Genomic DNA, 22,253 nt, shown 5'->3' on the forward strand with positions numbered 1-22,253 from the left:
AATAGCAATATCATGGAACGATAGTCTCGCTAGGCCATGCGCTATCCAATGGCGCTGATAAATGTTCCGCCTTCTTATGCGAGGTTAAACACGATTTCCTCTCAACCAACCAACATTAAAACGCGTACGATAAAGGCACTGTATCTGTTTCTTTGTATGTAGAACATATGTTACGTAAATCTCACCTACCTCGCGCGCTCGTGCTGAAACTCTAATCATGTCCATATCCAAGGACGTAGAACAGTTTACGCTATTTCGATGTGTATTGTATGCAATGGTAATGCAATTTTAAAGGACAGCAGTGTAACTTTGTAAGTGTCTGTTGCATTTCCTTGCATTCAACAGTGAATAATTTCTGATTAATCATCCCTGCTTCCTAAATTAAATTTCCAAAATTGGTAAACTATTTTTTGTGATAGCGTCGGTTTCCACAAGCGCAATCAGTTTCTGGTAGGAGAAAATAAAGAGTGACACAATAGTGTTGATTTCTTAAATTTTATGGCAACTTTGATAAACACAGCCAAAGAAAATATGAAAATAGTGAAACATTTTATTATCTGGATTTCAAATATACACTCTTCTGAAATTAGTAAATATAGATACTGAAAGATAAAAAAAATTAAATAAATAGGGCACTTGTTGAGACAAAAGTGCTTCATACGAGTGAATCATACTCTCAGTGGGTATGATATGTGAGATAAATCAATAATGCAGGCAGTGCAAATCCACTTGATCGACGTACTTCATCACGTCAGCATGGTGAGTGCTTGGAATCCTGTTATCGTTTGCTTACTGATGGCTGTACTACCGTTTACGGTCGCTTCTACTTCAAGGTGGAGTCAATACAGCTGCAAAAGAAAAACTTTAATGACTACACAGATAACTTGGAGATCTGTATGATAGGGCATGCTGATCGTCGCTCATCCATATCGCTGCACAAGTGCGAGCTTCAACTAACTGCTGCCTCTTCACACAGCATAAAGGCCAATTATGTACTATCTACATCGACGCTAGAGTTATAACACACCTAACGTTTCAAATGCGATTCAGTATATGAAAGTGACGCTTTCTGAAATAGGGGCAACGATTCTGTATTAACTGCAAAAATGTATTTTTTGCAGCATTCAGTAGCTCATGAAAGGAGTTTAGTTATAAAGTACATCTAGGTATATATCATAAACAGATTCGCAAAAAAGAAAGAGCTGTTTTGTGGGTACAGTATTGTCAAGTTCGCTGTTAAAAGAGTAGTGTAACCGAGTACAAAAGAAAACCTTAGAAAAGAAGGTTTGAGTCCAGAAGTGATAACAATGAACGAACATAGAAGATAGGAGGAATATAAGTAAGTTACATTGTACAGTTATAAATAACGCTTCTAAGGAGTTTCTGCAAAGCATGACTTCATAAATAAACTTAACGACTCAAAATTGTACTAATGATTTCCATTGTACACTACTGAAAATGCCAAAAATAATTAGGTGAAACATTCTTTCTCAAGAAATAAAAATAAAATTGTTACAATATATGAGTAGGTAATTATCTAATTTTTATCTCATGATAAAACTACAGCTGATTCTATGTCTCTGTACATAAATGTTGAGAGTTAACGACACAGTAACACATTCACCTAATCGCTTGCTATAATTTTCCTAGAACGTCTCTAGGCGCGCAGTCCGGAACCGCGGGACTGCTACGGTCGCAGGTTCGAATCCTGCCTCGGGCATGGATGTGTGTGATGTCCTTAGGTTAGTTAGGTTTAAGTAGTTCTAAGTTCTAGGGGACTGATAACCACAGAAGTTAAGTCCCATAGTGCTCAGAGCCAGCTAGCCTAGAACCTCGTACGGCACCTTGAATTAATAATAAAAGTTTATGCCTTTTCTGACTTAGGTGGCCCATGCCGTGTTGAAGTGTAAGTTTGCATCAATGGAAACGGTACGTAGGCAGTAGCATAAACACAGTTAAAATACTAATTAAGTTTCCAATGTAATTATGAAGAAACTTTTTGTTAGTAGAAGTTACAATATAACATTATTTTACCTAAACAGTTTTATACTCCATCTCGATTCTACAAACTAATGTATGTGGGAAGTCGGATAACTTAATCACTCCGTTAGCGGTAAAGGAAGACGGGCGCCTAATCTTGGCATTAAGCTGTTCGAGATCATTAAAGGTGGAATGCAACCTCAGCTGAAAAGAAACGGAAGACAGTATCGATTGTGGTTTGTCAGTGCAATCGACCCGGTGTTCACATTAACTGATGACAGGAAACCGTCGGAATTGTAAATCTCTATCACCTCATACAGCTTTGAACTTGTACGACGATCACACATGGTGCTAGGTGAGATTGCCTAGCACGAAGGCCTAATTTGATCGCTCGTACATGCTGTAGAGATCTTATCGCAGCGTTATCATAACCTGAGAGAGTTTCAAAGAGTCCTCATTGAGGATCTCCGGTTGACCGGCTTGTTGCACTATGTTACATACAGACTTGTGAGGCATTCATATGTGACAGGGGCCCAACTTTGACCCTCATATGGATACGCGAGAGCAGTGATACTCGCCTTCAAGAGCTGGTCGACCACATATGACCACCAGAAGGGAGGATCGCCGTATTGTACACAGACTACATCGCAACCATTTCAAATCAGCGCCTGCCATCAGAGAACAGGTACTGGACTCCTGCTACACTGTGCTTCAGCCTGTCCAACTCTCAGTAGAGATCTCACTCTTCCAAAGTATTGCAGAGGCACTGCAGAGGGACATCTGGCATCGTTCTGTAGGGGGCCATTGGGTATGACTTGAGAACACGACTGGTGGTAATTGAGGGAATGCTGACGACACAGTAGTACAACACGGACAACCTGCAACCTATAGTGTTACCTGTCAAGCGACAATATCCGGGTGCCATTTGTCAACAGAACAATAGATGTTCATACTCGGTACATGACTATATCAATTGTCTCCGTGATGTTGAGGTATTCTCGTGGTCATCACGATTCCCAGGTTTGTACACCAAACAATATTTGAGGGAAGAATTCGATGTCCGTCCCAGTGGCAGTACCCAAGATCTCAAGATCGTTGGTCAGCTTGCCTCAGAAGAGGATACAGCCGCTTTACGGCATCGTGCTCCAACGAATTACTGAATGAATCCAAGCCAGAAGGGAAGTTGGGGTCAGTTGGGGTCATACTGTAAAGTTCTGACTTTGTAATCACCGAAAGAGTATCACATACTCTATGAACTTGTTAAGTTTAATTTCATCTCGCTCCATTCTGGTTGCTTCGTTTTTTTCCACACGGTGTATGTTGATATAACAAAAGTCATGGCATAGCGATATGCACGTATACAGATGGCGGTAGTATCGCTTATACAAGGTATAAAAGGGCAGTGCACTGGAAGGGCCATCATTTGTACTCAACTGGTTCATATGATTTTGTTTATGATGTAATTATAGCCGCGCGGCGTCAAGTAAGAGTCTTCGAATGGGACATTCCATTTCGGAAATCGTCAGGGAATTCAATATTCCGAGATCCACAGCGTCAGGAGTGAGGAGAGAATACCAGATTTCAGACATTTATCTCTTACCGCGGACAACGCATTGGCCAAGAGCCTTCACTTAACGACCGAGAATAGGAGCGTTTGCGTGGAGTTGACAGTGCTGCCAGACAAGCAACAATGGGTGAAATAACCGCAGAAATCAACGTAGGACGTGGGACGAACTTATTTAAGCAGCGAAATTTTCCGTTAACGGCCTACGCCAGCAGATGATAAAAGCGAGTGCCTTCGTTAACAGCACATCACCTGCAACTCCTTTCTTGGGCTCGTGATCATATCTGTCGGACACCACAGGACTGGAAACCGGTGGTCTGGTCAGATGAGTCCCAATTTCAATTGGTAAGAGCTGATGGTAGGGTCCGAGTGTCCCGCAGACCCCACGAAGCCATGGCGTTGTGCAAGCTGGTGGTGGCTCCATAATGGTGTGGGCTGTGTTGACATAGAATAGACTGGGTCTTCTGGTCCAACTGAACGGATCATTAATTGGAAACGGCTACTTGGAGACAATCCGCAGCCATTCACGGTCTTCATGTTCCCAAATAACGATGGAATTTGTGGAGGACAGTATGCTATGTCACCAGGTCACAGTTTTTCTGTGATTGGTTTGAAGAACTCTGGGCAATTCAAGCGAATGGTTCGGCCACCCGTCGATCATTTATGTGACATAATCGAGTGGTCAGTTTGTGCTCCAAATCTACTTTCGCAATTATGGACGGCTATACTGTAGACACTGCAAGGTTCAATATTTATGAAAGCGACTTCCAACTACTTGTTGAGTCCATACCTCGTCGAGCTGCTGCGCTACGCCGATATTAGGAGGTACCCCATGACATTTGTCACCTCATTGTATATCGAGCAGTAACGGCCAAAACCAGTATTACGAACTAAACTTTCCGGACAATTTTAGTTCCGTGCGTAGCTGACGCGTGACTTTACTGAATGATTATGGAATGGTTGATCAGTAAATGGTTAGACAAAAACATGTTTATACTCTCCTTTAAAATCCTCTCTGCCAACAAGTGAAAAAAGGTAAATTGTAACAATGGCGCGATGTTTGCCAATAAATGAGCGTAATTAATTGTTAACGTGACGACCGCACATTTACTTTCTTTATTAATTTTACCCTTTCCTCAAAATTAATTTCTACCAATTTCATTTGCATTTTTCCTTTCATTTAGATGTAACCCTTTCCTCCCTCTTTACCGACAGATTAACTTCGGTGACGATTGCTTTTCCCAAATTTCCATTAGGTACACGCGGTTTAATTTTTCACTGTCATTAAGGTCGATAAGTGAGGGGGAGGTTACACTGCAGGTTATGGATACTTACGCAGCAGTGGCAACGTCGAAGATCTGACTGCCAGGACACCTGTACATTTCCGGAGACATGCCATCTCCCTTCTGTATGCAGATGTAGTAGATGGCTGGGTTCTCTGGGACAATGCCCACCTGTCCCAGCTGCGTACAAGGCGTGATGGGGCCTTCTGTGCAGACTCGGTCGGATGTCGTCAGGCTGTCAACATAAAGCAAGATTTGATTTAAAAGAGTGACGGACCATATCACATCAGAAGCATTAATTCAGAGACTGTGAAACTGTAGTTTCCTGTAGGTGTGGCGAATACTGCTACAAAGACACCGTAACACCAAAAAAAGTTTTACGTCCTGGATAGGATTTTGATGCTACTCGTTTAGGAATCGGTACGTCATTATCTAATCGTAGCACTTATCATACATTTTATTGAAGGGTCCCTAAAGTTAATAAAATTACTCAACTGTATCAACATCTAAATGGAACCTGTTCTTTTGATTAAAAGCCTACGTTTCTTCCTTGTGCCGCCATTGGAAATTTTTAGTGAATTGTCTTGCTCGGTACACATACCGTAATTTTGTAAGCTCGTGTTGTTTTATTATTCTTCCACTTTTAATAATTTTCACTGATACACTATCATCCGCTGGCAGTATTCCTTTTTTCATATCAAGCGAGGCAGCACAGCATTAACGACAGTGGATCCGCATTCGGAAGAACCGGGTTTGAATGCCACGTCAGCCATCCAGTTATAGATTTTCCATGGCGTCTCTAAATCGCTTTAGGCAAATGGTAGGAAAGTTCCTCTGAAAATAATACAGCTGAGTTTCTTCCCCATCTTACCAAACATCGACGTTCTGCACCGTCTTTAATATCGTCGTCCACGAAACGTTAAACCTTAATTTTCCTTTTTCTCGCCTTTCTTCATATCGATTAGTCTTGCTTTCATCACCTAGCATGCCATTATTTTCATTATTGTAAACATTATTTCTCTTGTTTATTTTGAAATGTGTGGATATGGCTAAGGTTTTAAATTACGTAAGCATGTCGACCTACTTTGCTGTGTAAATGACGACAAGAGCGATTCAGCTCAATACATCATGACGATGTGTAATGCCTGATGGCTGAAACACAATGAACTAAGTAATAATTTTTGTTGGAACAAGGATGCCTCGTCAACGAGCTGAAAACAGTAATCAATAAAGGAATTTTAGCTATTTTCACGTAGGATTTTTATCCATACATTTTAACACAACAGATCACCTGTCTTTCGATCTGACAAAGCTAAATAATGTGTTGTTTAACTGTTTCCGTGCTATTCGAGGTATATAGCCGTATCCTTGTCGGTTCTTTTGCCGCACCGCTTTGCTGTAAATCGACTTCAACGACCTCGGTGCTGGTATAAGCATTTAACCTCATATGTTTCTTATCTTTCTTAATCTATGGATTATTTTCAGTTTAGATTGCTCTGCATGCTGCGAACGAGGGGCATGTCACAGTTAATTGATCATAAGCGCAATCAACATATGTGAATCAAATTTGGACATGGAGTACGTTTCAATTTTGGTACATAGATGTACTTTATTTCAAATTAAAATTATACTTCGTACATTTTAATAGTTTATAATGACAATCATAGTCCGAAAGTAATGCCACGTTAGATTTATAAAACTTTTCGTGCAATGAAAAGAAGAATAGCGCCTGGAAATGCAAAAGTGAATTGCAGACTCATTTATAGGATGTATGCAACAGAAAATATCTGCCCAAAACTGAAGCAATATTATAGTTGATTGAATAGTTCACGAGTGTGCTGCCGGTCTTAGATCCTGGCGGACACAATATTTCGGCGACATGTCTGATCGGTCCAATGGGTATTGTTTGCAATAATTATGCAAAGAAGAAGAATCTTCAAAGGGAAGACTAAGTTCGAGAAGTGCAGAATAAAGAGCTCAAACGAACAGCAGTACACGTCCTTCTAAAACTTGCGTGTACTTCGGTACTGAGAATGTTACGCCACCGGTTTTCAAATGTGCGATATTTTTACCACAACATATTTCGGGACTATGTTATGTCGTTGTTAAGTGCTTTGGTAGGTGAATCCAGCTGCCTTTACTTTACAACTCTGTTTTGAGTGTACAAGACGCCAATATCACATGTTCTTGGAAGAGTTTTATATTTGACGAAGCATGTTTGCTGCTGAGTTTCTACTTTTGATGGAGCCTAATGGCGTAGAAGCTTTAAAGTATGTTAGAGTGCAGGACGATATAAATATTTTCATATGGTTGTACGTGTAGTATCGCGGTTCATCGGTTGGTTTTTGTAGTATCGTAATTTATCGATACTGATTCCTGTGGGCGGCGCGTGTGGCGATTTGGACATCGCCACCAATGAAGAGACTCCAGTCCACCGACCAGTGAAGACATCCAGGACGGTGTGGAGGGCAACTGGGCACCAATGTTCTACTTCAAGATTATTTCTAGTCGAGTTTACTTTCGTGTCGCTGGTTGGTGCCGAACGTTACATCGAGTTGTTGATAGCTAGCCCTACCGGCAAACATTCTGTGTACATAGGTAGGCATACGGCACATTGGGGCCTCTGCTTATAGCTAGCCACGGCTACCCAAGTTGTCAAAAGTGTAGCATTTCTTCAACCACAAGTTCAGTACAACATACGTAATAAAAGTAAACTTGTGTCAACTAATCTTTTCCTTGCCTGTCCAGATTACTATGGCAACAGATCCTTTGGTCACTTTCTACCCACACCTCATTACCAGTGCGGATGTAACACTTGGCTTCTCGGAAGATAATGGTTACCGACTAGCAGCATAACAGTTTATTTTACAGTACTTGATAGGGCGATAACGTCGTAAAATATCACACATTTGACAACTGCTGGCATGTAATTCTAGGTTCCGTTTCGTGAGACGATTGTACGATGGCTATACAACACCTGAAGTGACTGTTACAGGTGTGTTTATATAATTGTATAGGCAATTTTCTTATTTGTGGATTTCTCAGGATGCGCATGTAATATATGTGTCGTTTAGTTATGAGCTAGCAGCCTCGCTAGAAAAGTTGCGCCGCCTGGAGACTGGTTAGAAAATCTTTCCTCTGCGCATTTTATGAGATGGATTTACTAAGATATATACTATTTTGAGAAGATTGGGATTTAAGGTAACAAATGAACATATTTTACTTTATTATGTCAGTATTTAGCTAGGCATTCTTGGTTCGACAGAGACTTACAAATCAGGTATTTCTTTCTATTTTATAAAGTTATTTCACAGACAGTGTTAATGGATTTGAAAAGACAACAAGAATATAACCATTAGTATGACGACTCTTGTGTCAGAATAAATTTTTATGTTGAGTTGCATTTTTGTTGTTTTTTTTCAGTGTTGATATTACGTTTTTGTAATTTGTAATGAAATATTTTCTTATAGCTTGCTAAGCCTTCAGTGGTGAACTTTTGTGAGTGGAATAGTTTCAAGAAATTTTGATGAGATTGTTTTCTTTTTTAATACAGTTTCTTGAAAAGAATTTTTATCAACAGAGTAACTCAGATTATCCTATGTCATTATGAAGTTCCAATTACCTGATGGACATTACTTTTTATGTGAGACAAATTTTACGAGATACAAGTCTGCGCTGCACATGTTTCATATATCGTATTGCTCTACCACGATTCTCTGTAGTTGGCACTAACTCAGAATTTGAGGCACACCTTTTCTTCTTGCTCTTCAAGAGCAGTTGTACGGCTTTTTCAGTTGCGTCAGCCAGATAAAGGAAATGTTACTTTTCAATCTCACAGGTCAGTTAACAGCGTCGAATTTAATTGTTCTCTTTAAAGTACAGAGTGTCTTAAAAGACAAAGGACAGAGTTAGTTTGGCAGGACATATTTCATTTACAGTCTTGCAGTCAGATTTGCTTCCCATTCTCTCTCACAGATTTAGTTTTTAACTGTAAACATGAGGTTAGCTTGTGCACATATTTCTTTTCTATGAATGGAATTTTTTGGTATGCGACAGCTTACGTTCATAAAGAGGTTATACATACAAAAAGAAATAACCCAGAAGTAAAGCAAACAGCTGCACAGTCACATAATCCTATCTTTTTTATTTACTAAGACAACTTGCAACTGCACTTCCCCGACTTCGGAAGCCTATCTGAAGGAATTAGTCTGGAGTGCATCAACGATAAACAATTCAAACAAGAAGAGGATAGTAGGTTTAGAAATGTGAAGTTAGAGAAGAGTGCCACAGATTCGATAGGTACATCACATAACTATAAAGGAGGTACTGAAATGAACTGAGATAATAAATGTAGCGCATAACCTAATTAAAAGAAGGGAACAGATGATTGAACACACTCTGAAACGCTAGGTAACCGACAGATTGATAATGAACGGAAGTCTGGGAATAAAAATGTTAGTAGAGACCTGCTACAGTAAGAACATTCAAATGGATGTAGGCTACAGTAGTCATGCAGAGACGAGGAAACTTGCAGAGAAAAGGAGAGTAGCAGGAAGAGTTGCATCAAACCCATACTCGGACTAAAGACCCCAACAAAGAATACAAACTGTCTTCCTCACAATGAAAAGAGTCCTGGAAACTATTCTGGGATGGAGAGGTGTTCTTGGAGCAGTAAAATATATTCTCACCTGCAGTCTGCTTTCAGAGGGTTGTACGCTGAAGTGCCGGAGCATGTTTGGGGTTGAGAACCTGCGTTGACCTCGGTGCAGATGTGGTACGTCTGGCAGTTGTACGGGTCAGGGAAGGATCCGATGCCGTGGCACGTGAACTCCTCGCCGGGCAGGGAAGAGTGGCACTCAGAGTCCGCTGACGCGACACAGGCAGCCTGCTCTGCGCTGCACTTCTGATCCGCGCTGGAGTCGCACACTGCCACCACCGTGGCGTAGAACCCGCCTGAACCATCGCCCAAGCACACCAGCACCTGCACGAACAGAGCAACTTACTGTGAAGACCTGTAGAAAGATAAGAAAGTAACAGCTGTTATTTTTTTTATTTTATACAAGCACAAATTCCAACACCTGTGCAAGAAACTACCTTCAGGACACGAAGGAATTATAGATGTTGGCTGCTAATTGACGTTGATTTAAATCAATGGGAGAAGTTTCTGGGTGGCTGGTATTCGAACACAGGTCTCCTGCTCAGTACGTAGATGCGCTGACCACTACGCCATCCAGACAAAACTGTCATCTTAGCTGCACGAACTACCCTAGGACGCTGCTCGTCAGACTCAAATTCTCAACTTATTCACACACAACTAATGTTGGGCCCTTTGCCAATTATCCTCATTTCCTGCGGCATTTCGCTGATTCGCGTAAGAGTTCGCGTCTGGTGTGCATGCGCGCACTGATACTACAAACACACACACACACACAAACAGGGTGACAATACATGTTGGTTATTAATAAAAGCTTCAGCTGTATTTGGTACTTTATTATTCTACTACTACCGGTTTTGTGGCGCTACGAGGCACATCTTCAGGTGAACACATGATGAAGGCATTAGAGCCGAAAAACTCGTAATTTTTTTTTCCCAACATTCGTTGTTAGTCGAAACAAAACTTCGCTAGACGACGATATGTCATGGATTAGAAATAGCCAGATTCCAATATAGTGGCTGGATCCAAAACAAATCGTGCCATAGTGGTCGCTTCTGCGATCTATATGGAACTGCGTACAGGGGACGTGGCCCCGTGCTCTGTCATATTGACGACAAGGAAAACAAAATACAGCTGAAGCGGTTATTAATTCCCAAGATGGATAATCATACCTGTGGTTGCGCCACCCACAAAGTTGTCTGCAAGGTGGCAGTTATTGAACTACACTCCTGGAAATGGAAAAAAGAACACATTGACACCGGTGTGTCAGACCCACCATACTTGCTCCGGACACTGCGAGAGGGCTGTACAAGCAATGATCACACGCACGGCACAGCGGACACACCAGGAACCGCGGTGTTGGCCGTCGAATGGCGCTAGCTGCGCAGCATTTGTGCACCGCCGCCGTCAGTGTCAGCCAGATTGCCGTGGCATACGGAGCTCCATCGCAGTCTTTAACACTGGTAGCATGCCGCGACAGCGTGGACGTGAACCGTATGTGCAGTTGACGGACTTTGAGCGAGGGCGTATAGTGGGCATGCGGGAGGCCGGGTGGACGTACCGCCGAATTGCTCAACACGTGGGGCGTGAGGTCTCCACAGTACATCGATGTTGTCGCCAGTGGTCGGCGGAAGGTGCACGTGCCCGTCGACCTGGGACCGGACCGCAGCGACGCACGGCTGCACGCCAAGACCGTAGGATCCTACGCAGTGCCGTAGGGGACCGCACCGCCACTTCCCAGCAAATTAGGGACACTGTTGCTCCTGGGGTATCGACGAGGACCATTCGCAACCGTCTCCATGAAGCTGGGCTACGGTCCCGCACACCGTTAGGCCGTCTTCCGCTCACGCCCCAACATCGTGCAGCCCGCCTCCAGTGGTGTCGCGACAGGCGTGAATGGAGGGACGAATGGAGACGTGTCGTCTTCAGCGATGAGAGTCGCTTCTGCCTTGGTGCCAATGATGGTCGTATGCGTGTTTGGCGCCGTGCAGGTGAGTGCCACAATCAGGACTGCATACGACCGAGGCACACAGGGCCAACACCCGGCATCATGGTGTGGGGAGCGATCTCCTACACTGGCCGTACACCACTGGTGATCGTCGAGGGGACACTGAATAGTGCACGGTACATCCAAACCGTCATCGAACCCATCGTTCTACCATTCCTAGACCGGCAAGGGAACTTGCTGTTCCAACAGGGCAATGCACGTCCGCATGTATCCCGTGCCACCCAACGTGCTCTAGAAGGTGTAAGTCAACTACCCTGGCCAGCAAGATCTCCGGATCTGTCCCCCATTGAGCATGTTTGGGACTGGATGAAGCGTCGTCTCACGCGGTCTGCACGTCCAGCACGAACGCTGGTCCAACTGAGGCGCCAGGTGGAAATGGCATGGCAAGCCGTTCCACAGGACTACATCCAGCATCTCTACGATCGTCTCCATGGGAGAATAGCAGCCTGCATTGCTGCGAAAGGTGGATATACACTGTATTAGTGCCGACATTGTGTATGCTCTGTTGCCTGTGTCTATGTGCCTGTGGTTCTGTCAGTGTGATCATGTGATGTATCTGACCCCAGGAATGTGTCAATAAAGTTTCCCCTTCCTGGGACAATGAATTCACGGTGTTCTTATTTCAATTTCCAGGAGTGTATATGAAAAAAAATTAGTTGCAAACTACGGCTTGCACTCACTTTATTCAACATGTACACGTCCCAACAGAATTCGGATTTGGGTTATGACATGTTCGGTATGCCTGTCATCATTTGCGATGGTTTGGCGTAGATGAATAGCGATATTCTGCTTCACCCGCTGAAGTGTCGAAACATCGATGCTGTCGATGGCCGGCCGTGGTGGCCGAGCGGTTCTAGGCGCTTCAGTCCGGAACCGCGCGACTGCTACGGTCGCAGATTCGAATCCTGCCTCGGGCTTGGATGTGTGTGATGTCCTTCGGTTGGTTAGGTTTAAGTAGTTCTAAGGTGTAGCGAACTAATGACCTCCGATGTTAAGTCCCCAAGTGCTCAGAGCCATTTTGCTGTCGATGACTGCCTGAATCACCGTTTTCAACTCAGCATGGTTTTGGGGTTATTGCTGCACACCCTGTCTTTAACATAGCCCCACAGAAGAGCCGCATGTGGCCAGATCCGGAGAATATGGCGGTCAATCGAGGGTCATACCAGTAGACTCTGGGTACCCCAGCGCCACAATACGGTCCCCAAAGTGTTCCTTCAGGACATCAAACACTCTCCTGTTTCGATAGGATCGAGCTTGCATCAACCACACCTCCCCGAAATCAGGGTCACTTTGGACAATGGAGACGATATCATGTTCCAAAACTTTCACATACCGTTCACTGGTCACCGTACCATCAAGGAATATCGCAACTATTATTCCGTGACTGGACATTGCACACCACACGGTCACCCGTTGAGGGTGAAGAGAGTTCTCGATCGCGAAATTCGGATTCTCAGTCCCCCAAATACGCCGGTTATGCTTATTGACGAACCCATCCGAGATTTTCGTTCCGCTCCCCCCCCCCCCCCCCCTACTCCAACAAATGACACAATTTGGGTACATTCGTGTGAACTGATTTCAATTTCTCATGTCAGTTCTTGCTTGGATTCCCTAAATCGCTTGAAGTGAATTTTGGGATATTTTCTTCAGAAAAGGCACTGCTAAGTTTGTTCAAAATTCGCGTCGTATAATCGATAATTATCGATAGCTAAGTCTCAATATTTTTCAGTAACGATATCATCTATCTGTTCACAGACTTTTATACCGTATTTTTCACCACGATGCAAAACCACAAGAAAATAGAAAAGGTGAATTTTAAGACACTTTACAACTATCACAAGACTTAGAACTGAGTAAAACAGAAAAGCTAATCATACTGTTGCCCATTTCAGTGCGGCATCGGGAGAGGTAGGGTTTCTGCACACGATTTTGAGATCATTTTGGGTACTATACATTTTAGCCTCAGCGGTCCTCTCCAGACCTCTTCCGTCGAAGAATTAGTGTGTAACTTATTCAGATCATTGGATGATGGCCTGTTAATAAGTCTAAACCAGTAATGGTACCACTTCAGTGGCCTCAGGCAGAAATATATACTTTTTAAAAATCAAAAGACAATTCCCAAAGGCTTTGTTCGCACATTACTGAAAGTAATTCAGTTGTACAGCGTGATTCAACAGGTTATCCGCATTATGCTCTAGGGGTAGCTCAAGCCAGCACAACTCTGCTTAGGTTATCAGGTGTTACATGAAGACCAGATGCCTTCCCACATGTATTGAGTTTCAGAGATTACCTTCTGTCCTTACAGACCTACGGCCAACACGAAATTTTTTTACGTAGTCTTTGCCAGCTTGGTCAAATTATGAATGATGCAAAATAATTTAGCTTTCCTTTTAATTAAAGGCAAGGATGGTAACATTAGAAGTGTAATGAGAATCCCACTGTTAAACGCGGAGGAGAGAACTGATTAGTGGAAAGAGTACATCGAAGACGTCCGAGAAGGGAAGACGTGTCTGATGACTTGATAGAAATATAAACTGGAATCGATAAGGTAAACATAGTGAATCCAATCGGAATTTAAAAGAACTCTTGAAGACTTGAGATCAAGTAAAGCAGATGGATAGATAACATTCCACCTGATTTTCTAATCGGTGGGACAAATAGCAACAAACCGACTATTCAAGTTGGTGTGTAGATTCTATGAGAGTGGCGACGTACCACTAGACGTTCTGTAAAATTATGCACACAGCTCCAAAGATAGCAAGGGCAGTCAGGTACGCAAACTATCGCACAAACAGCTTAACATCTCACGCATCCAAGTTGCTGACAAGAATTAGGTACAGAACAATGGAAAAGATGATACGTTACATGACGATCAATTTGGCCTTAGGAAAGATAAAGGCACCAGAGAGGTAGATGTGACGTTGCGCTTGATAATGAAAGGAAAACAGGCGTAAAATCAGAATACGCTCAAAGGATTTGTATATCTCGAAAAAGCGTTTGAAAATGTAAAATCTTTCAAGATGATCGAAATTTGGAGAAAATAGACGTAAGATTCAGTGAAAGACGGGCATTATACAATGTGTACAAGAACCAAGATGGAACAATGAGACAGGTTGAAACAAGAACGAAATGCTCCGATTAAAAAGGGTGTAAGACACAGATGCAGTCTTTCGCCGCTACTGTTAAATCTATACACTGAAAAACCACTGAGGGAGACAAAAGAAAGGTTCAAGAGTGGGATTAAAATTCAGGGTGAAAGCATATGAATGATAAGATTAACTGGTGACATTGCTCTCCTCAGTGAAAGTGAACAAATATTACAGGATCTGTTTAACGCAACGAACAGTCTAATCAGTACAGAATCTGGATTGAAAGTAAACAGCAAAAAGACAAAGTGCTGGGAGGCATACAAATGAGAATAGCGAGAAACTAAACATCATAATCGGTACTCAAGAAGTAGAAGAAGCTAAGGCACTCTGCTACCTTGGAAGTTCTGCTACCTTGGAAGCATTCAATCCCGCGTCCGGCCATCCTGATTTAGGTTTTCCGTGATTTCCCTAAATCGCTCCAGGCAAATGCCGGGATGGTTCCTTTCAAAGGGCACGGCCGACTTCCTTCCCCGTCCTTCCCTAATCCGACGAGACAGATGACCTCGCTGTCTGGTCTCCTTCCCCAAACCAACCAACCAACCTTGGAAGCAACCCATGACAGACGAACCGAGGACGACATAAAAAGCAGACACAAACAAGCAACGAGAACATTCTTAGCCAACAGAAGTCTACTGCTGTCAAACATAGTCCTTAATTTGAGGAAGATATTTCTGAGAATGTATGTTTGGAGCACAGAGGAGAGTTGGTGCGTTTGGGATATGGTGCTAAAGAATAGTGTTGAAAATTAGATCGGATGATGAGGCAAGGAATGAAGAGATTCTCTGCATAATGGGCGAGGAAAGGACCGTAGGGAAAACACTGATGGTAGGACACGTGTTACGGCAGCAGGGAATAACCACCACGGTACTTGAGAGGGCTGTGGAGGTTAGAAGCCGTAGAGGAAGACAGAGACTGGAATACCTCCAGCAAATAAGTGAGCACGTAGGTTGCAAGCGCACCTCTGCGATGAAGAGGTTAGCGCTGGAGAGAAATTCGTGGCAGGCCTCATCAAGCCCATCAGAAGACTGGTGAAAAGAAAAGTCACGTACTATAACAGCTCCATTTACAACATGAGGTAGCTTTGACATTTACAAAAGGTCAGTGAACTTCATGTAAGAATAAACAAAAAAAAATGTCAAGAATAGTCACAGTTTCTTTGAATGTAAACGGTTCCGAAGGTCGTAAAAAAGCAGTGCTCTAAATGGGAAATCTGATTGATCAGAAATAGCCGTATGAATGTTGAATTACATAAATATTTTAATGATATGCAAGTAACAGGTCGCAACCATCCTTCGCATGCGATATCTCCCGCAGTAGGTCGCTCGCCTCTGCACACAACACACGAGTGGTTTCTCAAGCATTTTCAATCAGTATTATAAACGTCAATGTGTTGAGAAGTTCTGCTATTGAAAATGAACTGCAGTGTTAAGTAGCAGTTGTAGTCGATTTCTGTATCTCTAGGAATGCCTACAAAACCTAAATTAAAAATAGAGAAATGTAATTTGTTAATCTTGTTTTTAAACGGTTTTCTTGGCAACTGCAGGTTGCTTTACAGAATATGCTACATTTTTCACTGCCACCGAATGGGTTGTGTTATCCTTGCTGTGTGGCAATACAACTCATTTTACGTTTATAGGCCCTCAATTCCTTTTTTATTCGTTAGTCTCCTGATTTAGCTGGAAGCATTTTGAAACGTCCCCTTTGAACAATTATACATGACTGTGCTTAAACTGACACACAATATTTTTAGCGCAACGCAATCTGACTTTCAAAAATCCCTACAAAAGAATGGCCCTGACTAACATTAACCTATACGTTTCACAAATCACTTACCTCGCAAAAATCTTCGTTAGTCGAACTACTGCAATACAGCGAGCGCCACTACTGCCAGCTAAATAAAAGATTCAAACTACTGAAGGCACTAACTACTGAAAGGCACAGTTAGCAAATGAAAGATTTTGATAGAGAACAAACAATGTATTTACCTTAATATTGTTCAAAAGTCATATTATATATCAGTTCATCACATCCAGTCTTACAAATGTACTGTCTCTGATGGACACGCGTCCAGATCATCCGCTCTCAAAAATCCGCCATCTCACTTCCCCACATCCACCACTGCTGGCGGCTCACCTCCAACTGCGCAACGCTACGCGCTGTTAACATCCAGCTGCCCAACACTACAATGGCAGACAACAACGCAAACTAGCCACAGACTGCACACAGCACAGCCAGTGATTTTCATACAGAGCGCTACGTGGAGTTAGCAATAAGAAAACCTAAACAGCCTACTTACAATTTACACAATTTACTCAATGTGTCTACAGACATTTGTCAATAGCAGCACTACTGATTACTTTAAATTCTTGTTATAAATTGCGTGAAGGAGAATTAGATTACATGAAATGATGATGGACTTGAGTATAATTGTATAATATATCTGCCCTGAACACTTAAATTAAAATTTCATCTTAAAATTACAGTGGGTAAGTATGTCATTCTGTTTAGAAATTAAAAATTTTAATAATGCATATAATTATTTCTTAAATAGCACAAAATCATAAGACAAATCCCAGTGTATCGCGACTTAGCTGTGAGCTTCACGTCGATTCACTTCTATAGCATCAGCTTCAAAATGCTAATCACTGCATGATCGGGGGTGTATTTACTATTACTTCTCAATATGAATGGGACCTCAACCATCCACTTCGCTTTACAGAGTAGTAGTGGTCCCTTGATAACTGTAAATTCTAACGTAAATTTCTTTCTCAGTTGGGGCAAAACGAGACGAAACAAAACTGCAGAACCATGCTTGATAAACGGAAAAACACATCGTAACCATATTACCACATACCGCTCCTAACAGCCATGCGATTCGTGCACGCAATATGGCTCTGTTTCATGCACGAATCGAATGCAGTCCGTCAGATTGCCTGGAATTTCCATGCGACCAGCTATCAGTGACCGATTGCTGCAATTTTCCCATGCGCTGTGATGCATTACCATCGCTCAACAACGTAGTCTCAGTTCGACAGCTGAAACCATCGCACAAATGCTTATCTTGCAGAACTTAGCAACAGTTAGTTCGTCTACTCACGATCATACTAACGGGTACGTTGTTACATCTAATAACTTGAATAATACAGACGTTCAGAAGCAATAGAGTCGTCGCATAAACAACCGAGGTGGCCACTCGTAGCTGGTGGAGCACACAGAGCAGCAGGCCACAGGCAACTGAGGTGGCCGCCCATTTGAAAGAGAGTGAGCCTTACCCATCACCACACCGTCGGAAACAGCAAACTCACCTGTGAACAGTCGTCACTGCAGATAATCTCGCTAGCCGCTGTGCAGACTCCCCGTTGGTCGTGTCTGAGCCACCATGGCAGCTTGCCGAGAGCCGCGCTGGCATGGGCGGCACACAGCAGCTGCAAAAGAGAATGGCATGAGCTCTACAATGTATTTCATAACAGCCCACACCACTTTCAGTGTGGCTCATGATTCGGTCACTCCAATGATAATGTGTTGTTCCCATAACTTAATACCACTGTTCATTTGGAAAAATATATTACCTAGCCTGTATATGGGCTACTGTTTATGATATATTTGACAAGCAATCTACAGGGACTAATTAAGTTCTCGTTTTTGACGCACTGAAATTTCTTGTCGGTGAAAATACAAAACACTGAACTCATTGAAAACGCGTAGTAGTTACATTTTATTAGTGCTTGTATTCCCGAGGTCGAATGTAAATTTTGAGGTCGACATCTTTTGTGGACACATTACTTGTCTTTATAATGTTTCCGGTCGATGTTTCGTCTAGAAGAGCTTCTCTCCAGGTTTTCAGGATATTTTTGGTGGTGTCACCAACGACTAAAATGTATGTACAACTTCTGATACTCTGTTTATTGCCCTGACACTCTGTTGGAGCTTCAGTGGCCCCAGTATATTTTGCCAGCATAACATTCATATCACTTAAGCATGCTGTCAGATGCATATGTAATTTTTGCGGCTTGCGTCGTGATCTATACGTCATAATTACGAAGTTACTCGGTACCCGATAATTAGTTAATGTATTATTAATTTACAGTGAAACAATGTTCATTACGGTCCACTTAATTTGAATATAAAAGGGAAGCTTTCACATTGTGCCAGTGGGACATGCATGTGAACCAGGTTTATAAGTTACTGAGTGAACCAGGTTGAGATCAGAATGGTAGTTCTAGATGCACAAATAAACAATAGTTATGATCTTATTACCGAAATTAAAATGAAATGGAACATCATTTTCGTGCATGTCAATCAATAGCATCTGATCTGTGGAATACCGACTCTGGACTAATATTTTGGGTAATCAAGGTGTCCAGAAAGAAATGGATACTTTCGTGTTGATGTTTACATTAATTCATATTAACATACCATCTTGATTGAGGTAATTCGTCTCCTTGCTGCAAATGAGTTAGCTCAACAGTTCCTAAAAAGTATCCAAAACCAAGTGATGCAATATTTTCATACTTTTTGGTGGGACTGGGTCCTCAGAACTATCTGCCCATGTAATGTATTATTCCACTATAAATAAATAATACTCGTAGTTCTGGCTGTCAACAAGAGTTTTAGCTGTATTAGGTATAATAATTGTAGGTATGAAAAGCAACAGGAAATTTTAAGCAATCATATCGCAATTTCATTATATTCGAACTAACTTTTCATATGAGAGAAATTATTTTACCGAACCAAAGAACTTTTTCGCAGGAGCAATCCATTAGATAACGACCGGGTACTTACTTCACTTTCTGAACGATGATGGCGGTGGACATATGAGAACTGTTTACTTTTCTAATGAAGAAACTGATTTATTTCGCCTTGTTTAGTGCTTTGTGTAGCAAATTATACAGTATCTAAATTTGTATTGCAGACAGATATGACGCTAACAGCCAGAGGACCACCCTACCATCTCATCATATTTTCCTCTACAACAGGTTAGATTAATGCTATCGCGGTTGTTCTGATAAATTCTGGAACTATTTTTCCCTTACGTTAGCGTGACTCGAACAATTCTCGCTCTAATTACGTAATTGTTAACATAGTTTGCGACATAACGATAAATATAAACACAGCCATATTTTGTCTGATAGAGTCCGATCAATATCACTTACCAGAAAGGTAAACTTAAGACCTGTTGGAAGCTCCATGTTAGTCTGAATCGTTTCCGTTGTATTGGACCAGCTATTTAAATACTTTTGTTTAACCTTGGGTTCTCAAGAGACATACGAGATAGTGTTGATATCAGAAAAATCTTTGCGCAACAGTTTTGAAGTTTTTACGACTGTTATCGAAGCACTTGATGCAGTATGAGGAAGGATTTACGAATGTCTTCTTATTTTCGTAAATGGAATTTGATTATATGGAACAGGTGCTTCTAGAATGGTAATATACACAGTTAAGTACGCAGGACACTGAAGTTACATGTAAGGTTTTTTGGGATTCAAGTAGGTTTCCTGCACAACAGCAAAATCGAAGGCTCCAGAACACTACCCACCTCTATGTGGGAGTATTATTATTACCATTATTTCAATCATTCATTACATTGACTACTTTACTTTGTTTACCAAACGACAATTTGTTTTCTTTGCGTGCAGTATCAATTTTGACTTCATAATAAACTCCTTGGGTAGCTGATCAAATGAAACCCGGTAAATGCAAGCAGCGTAACACTACTGCATTGCTTTGCATCTAGAAACTAAAGCTAAAGTAATATTTTATTTTCTATTTCTTCCAAGTTCAGACGTATGATTGTTATGTGGCCGAAAACGAACTCTTTCTCTTCATAACTTTTACTCCGTCAGCACACCTATTTCATTTACAATAAATTTTGAAAGCTCTTTTAGAACTGTAATTCGCTGTTAGCAAAACATGTTTTTCTCAGAGTAGGACATTATTCCTGGCAAATTTTGTGCCTAATTTTTACCGTCATACATGTAAATAAATATTTTATTTTTAATTGTTTCTTACAAATGTCCAAGGACAGACGAATGACGATCAAATCTGTAAATACCAGAAAATATGCGATCTGTAGGTAAACGTAGACGTATTTAATATATTAGAAGAGTTTAATATAAACAGAAAGACTGGGAGAGGACTGTTCAGTATTGTACTGGAAAAAGTAATTAGATCATGGGAAAAAGAAGTAAAAAATATAAATATTAGCAAACTAAGACGATCAAGCGATATTTCAAACAACAGGAAAGAGGCGATTAATTCTCTTGAAATCTCCATGAAACAGCACCTAAAAGCGGACTGAAAATTTCTTATGACAGAACCCAATACATGGAAGGTTCTCTTCGTCACCGAAATTTACAGTCCATGTTTACACAATATGCTAAAATATCTCAAGTAATCAAATTAAAATTCCTGGGAGAAATCATCCAAATCCTCACGATTAAATCGTGGGGCAAACAAACAGTGAATCATTAAGTTACAAAAAGCTTATGGAATTCTTATAGAATTACATGGAACAGGTACAATAAAAATTCAGTATCTTCTAACGCAAAATTGAAACGTATCACAGTAGGCAAAACAGAAGCCATAATCATTGTAACCATATTAGATTAGTTAAAGACATAGAAAAAGAAGAAAGGGAAATACTGAGGGAAATTTTTTGTCAGATTTGTGTTGAAGGTATCAGGATGAGACGGAAATTTAAATAGTTACACGAAAATTTGAAGAAAATCTCGAACGAGTTCGCGAAAAAGAATTGAAGTTTTGTGTCCACATTTTGAGAGTGAACGATAATAGCCAGGCGGAAAAAATTTCCTACTTTTTTTTCAGATCAGGTTTCTTTTAAAACAAGTACCCGAAAGTATCAGACAGACGCTGATTTTCTTCAAATCGGACGATGTAGACACATCAATACCAACTGTCCCACATCCTTTTCCATCAGTTTTTTTTTTTTTTTAGAAAGAAAAACCATTTCTGTTTTTATCCATAGCCTTTCTTGGGGGAATTCAATATGTGTTACTTTTTTCTTGCTCCTCGAGATTAAAAGCCATATTAACACAGTGGTTACGTCCAAAGGGGAGAAATCTAGTAACTGGGCTTCGGTAGCCTTTTCTGCACTGCTATGGAGACTGGAAAAAATGTCTCCGAAGATATTTAACTGCACAAGTGTCTTCAAAAATGGCTGTGAGCACTATGGGACTTAACATCTGAGGCCATCAGTCCCCTAGAACTTAGAACTACTTAAACCTAACTAACCTAAGGACATCACACACATCCATGCCCAAGGCAGAATTCGAACCTGCGGCCGTAGCGGTCGCGTGGTTCTAGACTGAAGCGCCTAGAAGCGCTCGGTCACAGTGGCCGGCGCGCAAGAGTGTTATTCTGAAACAGATAACATTAGTTACGTACACTTTATTTTTGCTGAGTAAATAGTCAAATCTTCTTCGGTCTGTCACTGCGGTAAGCTAGGATTATTTAAACGACAAATCACTCTCGAGATTGTAACCACATATATTTGTTTCTGTATAAAATTTAGCCCAACTTTACCTCCCACTGTAAAAAAGTCTACGTGTCATCAAAACCGCATCCCCACAAACTGTTACCAACTTAAACTCGTGTG

The 22,253-nt window shown here is 41.5% G+C and overlaps 1 protein-coding gene across 1 annotated transcript; it reads right to left on the reverse strand.

Moving 5' to 3' along the window:
* Nucleotides 1-530: 530 nt before the first annotated feature.
* Nucleotides 531-19,925, reverse strand: LOC126259955 (uncharacterized). Its single transcript, XM_049957066.1, has 5 exons — nucleotides 19,792-19,925; nucleotides 17,944-18,063; nucleotides 9,516-9,808; nucleotides 4,880-5,062; nucleotides 531-848 (listed from the first exon to the last, which is right to left on the reverse strand). The coding sequence occupies exons 1-5, from the start codon at nucleotides 19,825-19,827 to the stop codon at nucleotides 824-826; spliced, it is 657 nt and encodes a 218-aa protein (XP_049813023.1). The 5' UTR covers nucleotides 19,828-19,925; the 3' UTR covers nucleotides 531-823.
* Between the last annotated feature and the right edge of the window lie 2,328 nt (nucleotides 19,926-22,253).

The sequence above is a fragment of the Schistocerca nitens genome, chromosome 5 (genome assembly GCF_023898315.1).
Source record: "Schistocerca nitens isolate TAMUIC-IGC-003100 chromosome 5, iqSchNite1.1, whole genome shotgun sequence".
Classification (NCBI taxonomy): domain Eukaryota; kingdom Metazoa; phylum Arthropoda; class Insecta; order Orthoptera; family Acrididae; genus Schistocerca; species Schistocerca nitens.

Bases quoted from the DNA above. Each gene is read 5' to 3' on its own strand.
- LOC126259955 (XM_049957066.1), bottom strand. From the start codon at position 19,827: ATGGAGCTTCCAACAGGTCTTAAGTTTACCTTTCTG. The intron at 5,063-9,515 runs GTGAGAATATAT...TTATGTTGACAG, and splicing joins CCTCTGAAAGCAGACTGCAG to CCTGACGACATCCGACCGAG. The intron at 849-4,879 runs GTAAGTATCCAT...TTTCTTTTGCAG, and splicing joins TTCGACGTTGCCACTGCTGC to CTGTATTGACTCCACCTTGA.